The sequence below is a fragment of the Corapipo altera genome, unplaced genomic scaffold (genome assembly GCF_003945725.1).
Source record: "Corapipo altera isolate COAL_440 unplaced genomic scaffold, ASM394572v1 0, whole genome shotgun sequence".
Classification (NCBI taxonomy): Eukaryota; Metazoa; Chordata; class Aves; order Passeriformes; family Pipridae; genus Corapipo; species Corapipo altera.
The window spans coordinates 12,739,260-12,752,700 of NW_020884872.1; the positions used below are offsets into that span (position 1 = coordinate 12,739,260).

The following is a 13,441-nucleotide window of genomic DNA, read 5'->3' on the forward strand; positions in this document are numbered from 1 at the left end:
TCAGGGGAAGACGACGGGTTCGATTCTGGCAAGTTGGCTCCTCACAAATTAACCAACCCTGCAGAAAGGGAGAACATAGAAGAAAATAATTTTTTACCATAATTTCAAGTTATAGCCTCTTTTTATTCCACCTAAACAACAAATCACTTTAAAGGAAGAAAAAAACTTTAACATCCTCTATGAATCTCATACTATAATACGCATAAAGAGACGAAGGTCTGTATCAGGAGCAGTGTGGCCAACAGGTCCAGGGAAATGATTCTTCCCCTGTACTCAGCGTTGGTGAAGCCACACCTGGAGTACTGTGTCCAGTTCTGGGCCCCTCAGTTCAGGAAGGATATTGAGGTGCTGGAGCAGGTCCAGAGAAGAGCAACAAGGCTGCGGAAGGGACTGGAGCACAAGTCCTGTGAGGAGAGGCTGAGGGAGCCGGGGTTGTACATCTCGGAGAAGAGGAGGCTCAGGGGAGACCTCATCACTCTCTACAACTCCCTGAAAGGAGGTTGGAGCCAGGTGGGGGTTGGTCTCTTTTCCCAGGCAGCTATTAGTAAGACAAGAGGGCATGGTCTTAAGCTCTGCCAGGGGAGGTTTAGGTTGGATATTAGGAAGAAATTCTTTACAGAGAGGGTAATCAGGCATTGGAATGGGCTGCCCAGGGAAGTGGTGGATTCTCCGTCCCTGGAGGTTTTTAAGATGAGACTGGATGTGGCACTTAGTGCCATGGTCTGGTAACCACAGTGGGAGTGGATCAAGGGTTAGACTTGATGATCTCAGAGGTCTTTTCCAACCCAGCTGATTCTATGATTCTATGGTCCTTGTTTAAACACAAGTAATGGCAGAGAACAAAGCTGAAGTCTTCTTGCTTCAAAATCCCACATTATGATCGCTGCAGTCATCCTTTCTTTGAAAAATACCAAAACCTCTTCTCTTCTCCAAATGAGGCATTAAAATAACAGGATTATTTTATCCAACTATGTAGACCAATCAGCAGGACATCTCATAGACCTTTAACAAATTAAATGTTTAAGTAAAGTGCCATTTTCTTGCTTACACTTTAGAGGAGGAAAAACAATTTTAACTTTTCTGTGTTCTGATGCCAGCCAGAAGCTTTCCTTTCTTCTTTGTTTTCAAATATATATTTTTTTTTTACAAAGCTTTTGGGACTTCAATGTAAACCAACATTTTCCTGAGTTAAAATGGAATAAAATTTGAGCCAGTTTGCTCTATCTCAGCTCAGGGAGACAATGCAAAAGGTTTCTCTTAAGAGTATGAAACAAAGAATGATTCTGGGACTGGTAAGGATGCACTTTTTGTGCCAGGTTTGACCATAGGCTAAAAACAACACTACACCTCATCTCTAAGAACCACCTATAGAAGATACAAAGGAATAGCGTAAGAGAAAACATACAGTAAAACTCTTCCAAAGATTTTCCCAACTTTTGGAAATGGCTCAAGGACCACCTGAATCATTGTCTCTCTATTCAGTGGCAACTGGGTGCATTAATACTCCCACCCCAATGAACTTCAAGTGCTTTTTCAACCAATTGAAACTTTTAGCATCTGCAATATACTGCAGAACAACTACACGCTATATGGAAAAGTATCTTATTTTTCTTGAACCCACACACTCTTTCTCTTTTAATGCCTTCTAATTCTTGTATCAGGAGAGACTAGGAAAAATCGTTCTGCATTCACTTTTTCCATGCCACTCATGATTTTAGAGACCTCCATCACATCACCTGCAATCAAACTCTTTTCCAAACCACAGTCCTAATTTACTCAGTTGTTCCTTTCATGGAAATCACTCCAAATCTTTGTTGCCCTTCTCTGAATCTCTTCCAAGTCTTTTTTGAAATGAGGGGACTGGGGGGAAAATAGAGGACAAATGGGGAGGGAGATGAAACCAGTATTGTACACAGTATTCAGGATGCTAGATGAACATGAATTTATACAGAAACAAAATGGTATTTACCATGTTGCTCTCTGTTCTTTTCTTTCCTCAAGTTCTGTTTGCCTAGAGCACTACTGAGCATTTGAGCACTGAGCAGTCATTTCCAGAAAGGTATTTATCATTATCCAAGAATTGTAATTTTATTCTTCCCTTGTAAGTCAATACACACTCTATATACAAAATTAGGATTGTTTTTTCAGCATCTGCCTTACTTCAAATTACTTGGCAGAAGATTTCATCTTCCAGTGTTAACTGACAAGTCCAGTCAGTATCACAAAGTCTATCTGCAACTCTTCTCAAGTAGTTCCTGCTTTTACCACCCCTGAGCAGCTCAGCCCTGCAAACTCTGCGTTTCAGATCATCAGCTGCTCGTGTCTGTGCAGGGAATAGTGACTTATTTTTGCCCGTTTCCAAAATTTTTGTAGCTCCTGTGAAGAAGTTAAACCTAACTGTACCAGAATTCCTGGTACTTTCATGGAAATACTAGGAATCAGACAACAACTCAAAAAGTTGCTTGATTCCATTCTCACTGGCTCTTCAACAAGCTGTTCCAACTGTATGTTCTGGCAATGACTTATACCTAATTTCCACTTAAATTTCAACTTAAAAATATCTTCCATAATAATTTCAAAAGTTCTCCAAGACTATTTCAGGCTTTTTGTTTGCTTATGTATCTTTTTAAGATGAAAGTTCAAATTCTTTACTTCATTTATGGCAGAGACCTCTCTTCTTTCACCATTTTTCCAGCCATATCGCAATTTCAATACTATCCCACTTGGTGCAAAGTCCACCAAAACATTTCCTGCTGCCCTGGCACAGCAGAGCTTTTATGTCTATGTTGCCAGACCAGAAAAACTGTGTGTGGAACTTCATGCCAACAGCAATGCAAATTGCTTCCTAAAATGTGTGCTCAAGTCCATAATGCAGGAATTGAAAGAGTTTAAGTTAAGCAGGTAGATTCATTTCACTCAACTTTGATATCTAAAAGCCTGATAACCAGTTAAAGCTGGTCACCCTATGATTTGTTTATAGTAAATGGAGAAAGAAAAATCATCTCCAAAAACCAACTCACCTAACAGATTTTGGGATGAGGCAAATCCTCCCTAATCTAGATGCTCTTAATAAAATAAGGGAGGTTGGAAACAGTGTAATTAGTGATCTGATCACTAAATTTGAGTTTTATTGTTTTGTAGATTAGCAATGTAAATAACTACATATTTAATACTGTACACAGAGAAAATTTCAAGAATTCAAAAGCCTGTGAATTTAATTTGGTCTTTTGCACAACTGTTGCCCCAGCAGTCCTGGTACGGCTTTCCTTGTCATATACAATTTATTTATGATAAATACTTCAGAACTAACATTACAAAGATAAGACACTGCTCAACAAGACTGAGCTACTTCATCAGCACATGCTTCATTGTGAAAAATCCTAACTTAGGACACGACCTAACGCAGACATCTGACCTGTGTCTTCTGAAGTCAGCAGGCACAAATGAGCCTCAAGTGAAAAACATAGTCCTTGGCTTTGGTTTTGCAAATGAAGCTCACATTTATTTTTAAAAGAGGACGGTGTTTATCTGTTGCCTGACATTTTTTAAATAACTCAGTTTTGACAGACTTGGAATAACCTTCTACAAAAAAAAAGGTACTCAAGGATAGCAATGAGATCTTCAGGCACTCACTTATGTGAGTACCAAGAATATCATTAGAGCCACAGTGAGGGAGAACAAAAAAATTCCTGGAAAGGATAATGAATTGTCACAGATCTTCCATTAAGTTAATTCTTAGAGACAAAAGCTGGAAAATTGTTTATGTCACATTTGCTTATTATGTGGCATCTCTGCCTTCCTATGAAACATCTGGCAGCAGTCTGACACAAGCAGGGCCTTCAAATACACAGCCAGGCAGGGGGAGATGCAGAGGGTGTCCTCACCCATTCCAAACCCCTCCTGTCAAAGAGTGTAATTGTTTCAGCTGTAACTATGAAAAGATTCTGTGTGCAGGAAGAGAACGCTCATGACTCAAAACATATTAAATGACTACATTTGAACTTTGAAACAATTTATTATACTAGAAAAACAAAGCATGGAAACTTCCAGATAGCAAGATACTTAGGGAATGCAAGTGCAACTGAAAAAACAAAGCCTGGAATGGGAGCATCATCCCAGCTTCAGCTGAACAGAACACTCAAAAATAGACAAGCATCAAAATAATGCACAATAAAAGTAAATGTGTTTTCTGCCACCTTTTGGCATTTTTAGCTAACAATTAAGAAACAAAGGACTACACCACTCACAAGGTACTGCTTCCACTGTCTTACAATGGAATGCACAGATGGTCCCCCTAAACTACTACTGACTAATATTTGAAGCAAGTTTCTTTATGCGGTTGTACCAGTCTAATGCAGTCACTGTTGAAGAAAGCACTGGGAGCTTTGTTGGTCACAAAACACAGGTGCTTAAACTAAAAAAATGGTAGGATAAAAATAACCATTCAAAATCAACAGTTTACTATTATACTTGTTTTAGCTACTAAGAAATAATGATAAAAACATACAAGTTTCACTGAATAGTACATATTGCAATAAAATATATTTAAAAAATGAAGATTTCTAAGTATTGCCTACAATAAAAAGTCCAAACACAGTGCATAGATACTAAATGTTCCTTCAATTCATATAGAAAACAATTAATGTCATTTGTATAGACTTCCTACCAGTTATAATTAACATTAAAGAGGTCTTTTCTTCTTTGTCACCTCTCTATTCAGACCTTATTTGTGTTTGTTTGTACTTACTATCCGTTAATCTCTCTTAACATATGACAACAATAACTGTTGCTATTATGCATGGAAATTAAACATGTAGATAACTGTGTGAAGGGAGTTATTTTTGAAAAAAAAAGCAGTATCAGAAACATGTAGGTCTTTATGCCTCTTGTTTTGCTTTGATAATTAAGCCATAGCCTTGATTTGTTTTAAACAAAAAACTTTTCCATGGCCATGCATGTTGCAATCAAATTCAATACATGTATTATGTTCTGATTCAATCTGTTCAAGTGCATTATTGTTAACTCTTATTTGATCCATGCCTGTCATCTTCACTGACCAAACAAAACCAATCCTTCATTTCCCAGCAGCTATCACTGAGTCTGTAAATTAATTTGCAATAGATCAAACAAAATCATAATAGGAAACCTTCAGCTTTGTTCTACTTGGTATCTGCAACACTGTGGGAAATGAAATACAAGTTGACAGAGAGTGGAAAAAACCCCAGCAACTAGCATTTCCAAACATTCTGCCTACAAATGCTTAGTTCATTTTAAAATATAAAAAGTATGCAAAAAACCCCCTGAAACAAATGCAAAATATAAAAGAAAATCCCTCAAGAGTATTATGTCCATGAACTGTAGCTAAAGGGGAGAAATTTGCAAGTCAAAAGTAATTTTGTTTCTTTGTAAGTCTGTTCTTGAGAATTAGCCTCTTCCATTCTAGTGATCAACAAGCATTAGAAATATTACCCCAACATACAGAGGCAAGTGGTTTCAGAATATCCTTTCAAACAGAAGTTGCAGGAGTCAACAACATACATTCATTTAGCCTTATCTTAATAGTTTTTACAAACTACATGTCACAATGTAGCTTGGCTGCCGGCTACAGCAGAAAACTGGATGTGCTTCTCTAGGACACTTCAGTTCTGCATCTGTTCCTGCCTTTGGACAGTCTGGATGCTAAGGCACTACAACGCTTTGGAAGTTCACATGGAACGAAAAAATGTGGTAGTAAAAAGCACAAAGTACTGAAAATTATTCACAAGTCACTATCAGTTACTTTAGAGTTGAATTTAATTGTAATTTGTGCTTGCTTCTCTACAATCTTTCTCCCCATTTAAGACAATTTTAACATGGACTTTAGATAATGGGATCTTACTGGATGATGTCCAATCTCCAAATGGCTGTGAGACCTGACCTTGAGCATATTACATTCAAAATCCATGCCTTCAGCATTGCAGAGCTGAAATTATCACCTTAAATCACCAAACACACCACAAGGGAAATGTAGGAACCCAACCTGAACGTACTGTCCAAGTCAACCAGCATAAGCTTGCTGTTCATGTCACTGATCAGTACACCATTTTTTGCAAGGCTGAATGTGAGAGACAATGCAATGAAAACTTTCTGATCAGGACATCATTGTGAGTCACTAATAAGGCCACTTTAATTTCACACTGACCTCTTTTTTTACACTACTCCTACAAAAGCATATTACTTTCACTCATTCCAAGACCAGAAGCTTCAAAACCCATTTTCCTACCAATGTCCATTATTATGGATAGCATTTCCTAACAGGACAAATCTGGCTGAAGTGTCTTTAAACCCTCTGGAAGGATGAGGTTCCAATAATATTGCATTACTGGGTACACTATCAAACATATAAATACCCCCATGTAACGTTAAAAGATAGATGATTTTATGAAATAAAATCAGGCAGTTCATCATGGGAACAGAGGACTTGATTCAGTGGCCTGAAAGTTCTCAGTTCCAATCACAATAATTTGTTCCACATCACAGGTGTGTTCTCCCTCTCTGTATCTTCTGTAAATAGCTGAGTGTTTGGGGGAACAGAGAGACGAACTTTCCTTAGTGGTAGACAGCATCTCAGGAATTACAGCCAAACTCTCTGTTTGCACATTCTCTGGCAAGTGTTTTGACTACTAGTAGTAGCTACATCTTTAAACATGAAAGGTGGTATGAATATTAACTTAAAGATGAGCTATTGTTGTAAAGTTAGGAAAGTTTCTCTGTTGTGTACCAGAAACCAAATTACTTTCAAGTAATTTCAATTCCTAATCTGCTTTTTTTGTCCGTTTAGAACAAAGAAATACTCTAGTAATAACATTGATACAATCCAATGCATTTGCACCATCTTAGTGAGATAGCAGCAACAATTAATATCTGAATGACAGTGTGAGAACTAGTGTCATGCACTGGAATTTTCAGACAACGCAGACTTGAGTGACACCTGCCTGCCACTGCTACAACGCCAAGAAGAAATCCCCTCATGTCAGGGATGCTATCATAAATAGTGAAAGGAGACTTCACCAGAAAACTTTACCCACTTAGTGACGTGAATCATAGAATCGCTAAGGTCAGAAAAAACCTCTAAGATCATGGAGTCCAATTGCTAAACAAGTGCCCCAAGTGCCACATCCACACACCTTTTGAACACTTCAGGGAGGGTGATTCCACCACTCCAGTGAAGTTCAGCGTATTTTAGGTTCTTGAGGTAACATCCCACTTTTCTCATGGGCAAATGTACCTGATAAAAACCTCAGAAGACCACTCTTAAAAAGAAATAAATTCTACCGCTGCTAGACATAGGAGAGGCATAGACTCATTAAATTTTTGAAAGGGTTTTTCAAGATAGAGGACTTGATGACTCTGGGATTGGCATAAACAGAAACACACTATTCTCTTCTGAAGGAAAAGTAACTCTTTGCAGTGTCCTGGTGCCTGCCTGCTTTGTGTACTTTCTGTAGCTGCTTCCAGCCAGCTGCTTTATCCTGAATGTCCTTCCAGAGCAAGTACAAAGGTACATCAGATGGTTGCTTGATTCATCTTACAGATGGAGTAACTTATTGGTGAGACTACCAGAGTAGACTCAGTGTAGAACACTTTGATCAGGAGGACTCCACACACGTGACACCTTAAGACATTTGACTTTGTCAAGTCTGTGCATCTCCTGAGAGCCTGCGCAGAGACAGTCATTCCTTTGGAACTTGTAGCTACTAATACAAACAACCTGGAGACGAGATTATCTCAATTTATAAAAGACTAGGTCAGCATGTGAAAGGACCACCTTTCATATGTCTAAAAACCTACCTCTTGGTCATCCCCCTCTTTGGGCACGGGAAAGAAAAGAATAAGTAAATTCTTCATATATGGAAAATGAACCATCAGGCTTCCCTTCCTTCCTCACCCCCTAACAAAATGATCACCATCAGAAGGAGCATCTTATCTGTTCTGGCATTTTTCCTCTTGATAAGGAATAAACAGGCACACTCTGTTGACAAGAATCATGCAAACCAAACAGAACAACTGGAGTAATGGAATTAGAAGCAATCAGTGATGCAGAATTCTGGGCCAGCAACTTTTTCAGGATCCTGCAAGGCCTGATATTCCACAAACCAGATACCAAGCACTAATAAAAATATGTAACTGTGAGACCATGAGAAGGATCTCATTTTATCTGTCAAGGAAATCTAGGGGACTTGTAAAGCCTCTTCAATTAGTAAGTTCAGACATATTTTGATCTCAAAGCAGTATATGAACAGACATTGCTATTGAAGTACTAATCACTCTAGCCTTCTTTTCCACTTCACCAAAATTTTAAAAAGAAATTGCTGGAGAAGCTCTCTCTACTTATTTAATATGTTATCATAAGGAAAACCAACTGCACTAAGTCAGAAGCCCTAATGCTAGGTTCAAGAGATCCCTTCTAGAGAAGAGGTTATGTCTGAACTCCATCCTAGAATTTTAAAATGTAAAAGAATTTCACAGTGTGTGCACGTTCTCTTGAACCATCAGGCAAAACTGTAACTTTTAAGTCAAAAACATCTTAAAACTAAGTTAAAATATTTATACTCCAATTTCAGTACATAAGACAAAGATGACCTTTGAGAATGTTTTGTTTCAAGGTTTTATACTGCTGTCCTAACTAACATTTAATCATCTCCAAATAACAGATTCCTTTGATATTTTCCCAGACTCTTCAAATAGATTGTTTTATAAAAAAATTGGGTCAAGAGTCTACTATTGATGCTGGCTGACTGGAGCTTTTGTTTTTTTATTTTAAGTGGGATAGGTACCATGTTAAACATGCTTTCAAGCTTCTTATTCTCAAAGATATTGCAGCAAATGCTTAGAATAGTGAAGCACCCTAGGTTTATTTAGGTTTCTTTATAAATTTACCCTACAGCTTAAATCCCTTACCCAGAGAATGCTTACTTTATGTTCTCTGGTATTTTGTTGTGTGTTGTATACATTTTGGTAATGTAAATTTTTTTAGTAACTACTATAGTAACAACAACTGAAATTACTTCCTGAAATTAATACAAAAAGCTAACTACAATGCATTAAGAGATCTGATCATAGATCCCATGTCGTATATGACTTTTCAGAGGACAAGAGAAGGACCTGTTTCATCAACTCACTCTTGGCCACTGACTTTGTATTAATTTTTCTTTTTCTATACAATAAATATCATATCTAGCTCCTCATCCAGAAAAAAATAGGTTACATTTCCCACTATGAGTATTTTTAGAGTCTAATGCTACCTGATCATCCAATTTAGCGCAAATGTAAATAGTGACCACAGCATTTCACACTCCATTTCATGCTGCCTCACTTAAATGGAAGATGAAGATACAATTTCAATTTCTTTTCTAAGCATTTCCTTATTTTCAGAGCTTCTTGAGTTTTGGCCTGTATAACTGATCAGAGTTTAGCTGTGGGATGGAGTGGATAACAAAACTCTTACAAAGAAGGGAAATTCCTTTCCTGGATGGTTCACTCTACTCCTCTTGAATTCAGCATTATCCAAGCTGATAGACAAGATCTTTTAGGAAAAATACAAAACTTAAATGAAAGATGAAACAATGAGATATGATTTTAAAAGTGTATTACTTGAAAGCAGTACAGATACTGGAGATGGTTGGTTATATATCCAGTATTATTATCACAGGAAGCACACTAAAGAATGTTATCAAATTGAAGCATCTCAGCTCGTAACTTCCTAGTGGAAGGTAAATGATCACTTCACCACCCAATGTTGGTAAAAGAGAAGGACACCCTCTCCAAAATACTTAAGCCTCCTGCTCTCAGAAACATTCATATCTGTTGTCCCAGTTCTGCATTGGAAAACTGCCAGCCTAAAATGACCCAAAGGTACCTGGAGCCAATGGAACCACACCATTGAAGGACCAGATTATGAAGGTCCAAACAACTAGACAAACTGCAACTGAAGGCAATGTAACTACACCGACTTGCTACCTTAAAGCAAGCATGAATGAGGACACAAATACCTGAGTTTCTTAGAACACAAAATGTCCTTTTATCTTGAAAAAGCTGATGATATGGTAACAGTAAAAGCACTGATGTAGATTCCAGGTGGCCATTAAGATAAGTGAAGCTGCCAACTGGTGCTGGTCTAAAACACCCAAAGTTTGTATTGGATATCATGGAAAACAGACATTAACTTGAGAGGATTTAGGCTACAACAAAATTATGTCCCATAGCATACTTTTCAGGAGTCCTTTCAGTACTTGCATACCCTCACAGCCCTATCAGCAATGCACTGCTGTTGTCATGTAAAGTAAGCCACAGAATATCATCTGCCTATTTATAGGCTACTGAAAATGATACAGTTTCAGGAATGGTATTTTGTAATTCTGAATACTCCAAAATAACAGAACTTGAATTGCATTCTAATCCAGATCTGAGGGGTGAGGAGGTAGAATCGAGAAAACCATGAAAGACTAAAAAAACCCTTCATATCAATTTTACCATTAAAAGTCTTGGAAGTGTGTGTATGTAACCAAAGCAGCAGATAACCATTAAGAAATGCACCCTTACCCTACCGCTCAAGAACTCAAATGCTCAAGCTAACGTAAAAGATGTTTTAAAGAAACTTACCAAACAAGACAGAAGTGAAAAATATCTTGTAGGTCAAAGTCAGAGTTTTACATGCTATTAGAAATTGATTTTCTTTTAAAAAAGACACCTTTAAATGTACAGTCACATGTCTTTCATATAAGTTATTTGAAACTTATTGATCTCATTTGTGCAAAGACCAGGCTCTGTCATCAGCCTGCTGAAAGGATAATAGAGCACTCCAAACCCTTATGACAGATTTGATGCAAACAGTGGCCCTCATTTAAACACATGTAATAGCATCACAAGTGGACAAATTCCAACCTTAACAGTTGAACATTACAAAGTAAATTAGCCAGTATGTTCTGCTTTACTTCACATCAAATCCAATACCCTGGTCTTCTTATCTTCAGTAAATAAGGTTCTAGGTACCAAAACACATGCCCCTAAAGATTAAAAAGTAGAGCATAAGTGTTCACAGGCTGACATACTGCTCACAAAGAGAAGCAGCTATTACCAATAATTTTATTTCACTTAAGACAATCTGAAAACAGTTAAATTGAATTTTGAGCAAGCAACTGAGAGAAGAAATACTTAAAATGACTTCATATGGAAAACTACGAGAAAAGGATCAGTGGAGGATGTCTTATGTATTTCTGTATTGAGAGCTAAAACCTCCAGAAGGATATTTAAGTCCACTTTGCCAAAACACTCTCCCTATTCATACAACTCAAAGCAAGCCATACTCTTAGGGTACAATAGGTCATAACTAAGTACAGTACCTTGTCTCAGAAAAAATTTTGCTTTGTCTGTCAACTGTCAGCAAAGCATAAAGAGTTCATACAGCCCATCCACGTATTGCTTGTTAAAGAATCTAGCAACATACAAATAGTAAGAACTCAAAGATTTCTTAAAAACCATGCCTCTACTTTGGTTACAAAGCTAAAAACACTCTCCTCCCCCCACTTCTTCCACAAATCTTTTTTCTTCCTTCTCCACTCAAACATTTGTACAGTCCTTGAATTTTTCCTGTCTCAGACTTGTCATGGTAAACTTCCTGCAAGACATCAGATATAAAATTAGAACAAACAGAGGGTTTGCTCATGTACATGGCAGTAACAGTAAGGTTTGTCAGCTCCAGTGTACATCCCAAGTTGGTAAACAGACAAAAAGATTGTTTGTGTGAAACACCTTTCCAATATGGTTCTGAACATCTCTAAATACTGAAGGAGTTAATACAGTTCTGAAAACTTTAAAAACTATAAAGCACATACATGGGTAGGTGAGTTTAGAGGAGCTCAAAAGAGTGAAAGGTAATGGCAGAGAAAGTGGTCTCAATGGTCTGGTCACCTTAAACTAGAGAAGTTTAAAGCATCACTAAGCAGTGTTTGTTCATTTAAGTTTAATTATTTTCTCCTTGAGAATGGCACTAATGAAACTGAATATCTTTCATGGTTTCGAAGAGCAGTCTGAATGGTCTGTAAACAGGACTGGGGGCAGAGGAGAGAACTGGCTGAGCCAGGGGGTTGCTAGGTGATGCAGAATGTAAACCCACAAACTTGTTCAGGTTTACTTTGCTTTCATGCTGCTCTCACACAGGCTCTCCAAAGTTTTAAGAATTAATTTCCAGGTAGCTATTTAAAAACAAAAAGTAGAAATAATTAAAAAAGGAAAAACCCTTAATCCTCTTCACCTCTTCCCTCGCTCCCCCTGCCACCTCCAAGAATAAAAAAAGAAAGACGAAAGGAAATTCACAGCATTAAAGTGCAGAAGACCATTCCCTCTATATATTTGTATGCAATTGTTGAAGACTAGCGATTATGAAGAACTTTTAATCTTTTCAGACTGATTTTTGCTTTCATAAATGTAAATTAAAATGAATTCTGGAACAGTGGGCCTTTAAAATACTCAAATTGAAAATACAGTCTTATTTACTAACATTTCCACTGCAGATTACAAAAGCAAACTTTTCAGTATAGCCATGTGTTTCTACCTCCATCCTTTTCAGAGCTGTGGTTATTTTTTTTTTCCCCCCTAAAGTATCTGATCAGAGATTGTCCGGTAAGAGCACTTTATTAGATCATCAGTCAGAGGGTTTTACAAGCACCAAGAGCTATGGGCTCAAATGCAGCACATCAGTTTTAATAGCCGAAGGTCTAATAGTAAACTGCAGATACTGCTGAGAACTTTCCATGCACTGAACTCTTGAAAAGCACCATCTCTCAAGCTTAAATGCAGCTGCCTCTTTCAATGCCGCAAATGGGTAAATTTGACAAAAAAGCCACCATTAAGACTACATGAAAGGCTCAAGACAACATCCTTTCAATGCTTTGTACTTCAGTAATCAGATGTACTTACTCACCCCCTCCCCCAAACCCGATCAAGAACTATTTCTGAATGGTAGGAAATAATTCCACTTTGTACATCTTTTAGTTAATCAAGACTTTCTATTCAGCAATTTGACCTTTTGTTCAAAACAGGATTATCAGTTTTTTCGCCAGTTACCAAGGGCGACTCGCATGGTGAACATAATTGCAATAATTTGCAAAACACCATGGCAACCCACATTACAACTAGGTAAATACTGGTCTTTTGTGCTACATTGTTATTTTCAGAGATGCTGAAGTCAAAGAACGAATGACAAATGAACACAAAATTTATATTTGCTTTGTCTCAAAAGAGAAGAAAATTGATAACAAGAATTGGGGGGAAACCGACTACAGCTGTAATTTCTAACTTGATTAATTAGGATGGTAACAGTCCTTAACAGTATATTCAACAAACAGCCCTGACTTAGTCTCTCCACCCACCTCTCTCTTTCTACACTACTACCACTAACCCC

At 37.6% G+C, this 13,441-nt stretch overlaps 1 protein-coding gene across 2 annotated transcripts in view; it reads right to left on the reverse strand.

Moving 5' to 3' along the window:
• POLA1 (DNA polymerase alpha 1, catalytic subunit) overlaps nt 1–13,441 on the reverse strand; it is a 191,122-nt gene that overhangs the window by 63,264 nt on the left and 114,417 nt on the right. For both annotated transcript variants that reach the window (XM_027636829.1, XM_027636819.1), the window contains exon 35: nt 1–58. This exon is cut by the window's left edge and continues 59 nt beyond it. In XM_027636829.1, the coding sequence (XP_027492630.1) occupies nt 1–58 (58 nt within the window). The remainder of the gene's footprint in view (nt 59–13,441) is intronic.